A 1,751-nucleotide genomic window follows, 5' to 3' on the forward strand; every position below is an offset into this window, starting at 1 on the left:
ATGTTTAGTCATGTTTATTTTGTGCTGAAACTGGTATTAATGTGGAGGAGATGATCCGTTCACGTGCGCTATACACGCTGCCGCGTCTGTTGAACTGAGGCACTTCAGCGATCTGTCACTTCACATTAAACAGCGCCAAAACGGCATTTATTGTTTGAATACCGCAATACAATGGAAAGAATTTGAAATCTGAGACTTTGTTTCATATTAAAAGTACCAAAGGACAAAGCTTATTGCCATATATTGGATGGGAAGTGCCCTTCATCGTTCCGTCCATTAACTGAAAACAGGCTAGAATGATCGATTCTTGGGATTTAAGAATCGATATCGTTCCGTAAAAATAAGAATCGATTAATATCGATATCAATATTTTTTACCCAGCCCTAATATAGAATGGATATATTCATTTTTGTGCCCTCTATAGATAACACACATATGTGAAGAACATACTGTATCTGCATTTTTCTGACCTGCATTAGATCTGGAATGTTCAGGATGTCTTCAATCAGACTGAACAGTAGATGAGGCAGTTCCAACTCTTTGCCCAGTGTATCAACATCACCAGACTGACAGCTCTGAACAATGTTCCTGAGGATCTTTAGTGGCTGTAGAGTTGAAGAGGCCTCTTCACCCTTCCTGACCAATAGCTGGACAGATCCGTGAGTCTTTAAACACTAATTCACACTCACTTACCAATTTCAGATGTCTTGTGACATTTAACAGAACGTTACCTGGCTTTTGGTTACAAGCAACTTGGTCTTTAACCTCTGAAGAATGGAAGTGTTTACAGGGCCCTGATAACTTAAATCAATAAATCGTTGCCACTCAGAATCACTATCGATATCTTGTTCCTGCATGATGAATAGTGTTCTATTTAGTGGGAGATATTAGCAGTTGGCTGTGGTGAAATTCGCATTATAAATTTTAATTATTAAAAAACAACCTCACTGTCCATCCTGACAGAAGCCAGACTGGTCCGTGCATGTCCAGGGGGCTTCAGAAGCTGCCAGGGTCCCACCTCAACCGAAGGGAACTCCCTCTCATAGTCTCTACTGATCTGGCCTTTATGTGGAGCTGACCGCACTCTAAAAACAAAAAGGAACATGGGGATGCTGTTGTTGTTGTATTACAGTATTTATTGCCATATCAACATCACAGGCTATTACATGGCAGATACAGATCCAACATTCAACAAACAATAATAAATACAGATATTCTGTATAATTCAATTTGGAAACAAAAATATGATTCACAACTCGATAAAAAATTATTTAAAGGGGTCATATGATGCGATTTCAAGTTTTCCTTTCTCTTTGGAGTGTTACAAGCTGATTGTGTATAGATAAGATCCCTGAAGTTGCGAAGACTAAAGTCACAAACCCAAAGAGATATTCTTTATCAAAGTTAAGACTCTGCCACGCCCCCCTAAAACGGCTCGTTCTAACACGCCCCCACATATCTAGGTCACTATGTGGAAATATTTGCATAATGCCGCCCAAATGTTCACGCAAAGAAAGAAGGCGTGGTTTCAGTAACCGCAGTTAGTGTTGAAGCAGCCATGTCAGGGAGACGCTGTGTGTTCCTAGGCAAAAGCAAAAGCACTTTAAGGAATTCTTAAGATGACTTACAACAGAACAGCAATGCATTTTATGGACGACCGTTTCGTGAACCTAGGAGAGGAGGTAATTCTGACTTTGCTATGACAATCTGGCGCTTCTGAATCAGCTTCTGTTTTGTTATAAGTATTTGCT

The 1,751-nt window shown here is 39.9% G+C and overlaps 1 protein-coding gene across 1 annotated transcript in view; it reads right to left on the minus strand.

The window, feature by feature from the left end:
- Positions 1 to 1,751, minus strand: part of stk36 (serine/threonine kinase 36 (fused homolog, Drosophila)) — a 12,396-nt gene that overhangs the window by 5,133 nt on the left and 5,512 nt on the right. Inside the window, exons 7-9 of the mRNA XM_016289393.1 lie at positions 944 to 1,085; positions 732 to 851; positions 471 to 647 (exon numbers count right to left, since the gene is read on the minus strand). Of these exons, the coding sequence (XP_016144879.1) occupies positions 471 to 647; positions 732 to 851; positions 944 to 1,085 (439 nt within the window). The remainder of the gene's footprint in view (positions 1 to 470; positions 648 to 731; positions 852 to 943; positions 1,086 to 1,751) is intronic.

Source organism: Sinocyclocheilus grahami, unplaced genomic scaffold (assembly GCF_001515645.1).
Source record: "Sinocyclocheilus grahami isolate Dianchi unplaced genomic scaffold, SAMN03320097.WGS_v1.1 scaffold12.1, whole genome shotgun sequence".
Taxonomy (NCBI): Eukaryota; Metazoa; Chordata; class Actinopteri; order Cypriniformes; family Cyprinidae; genus Sinocyclocheilus; species Sinocyclocheilus grahami.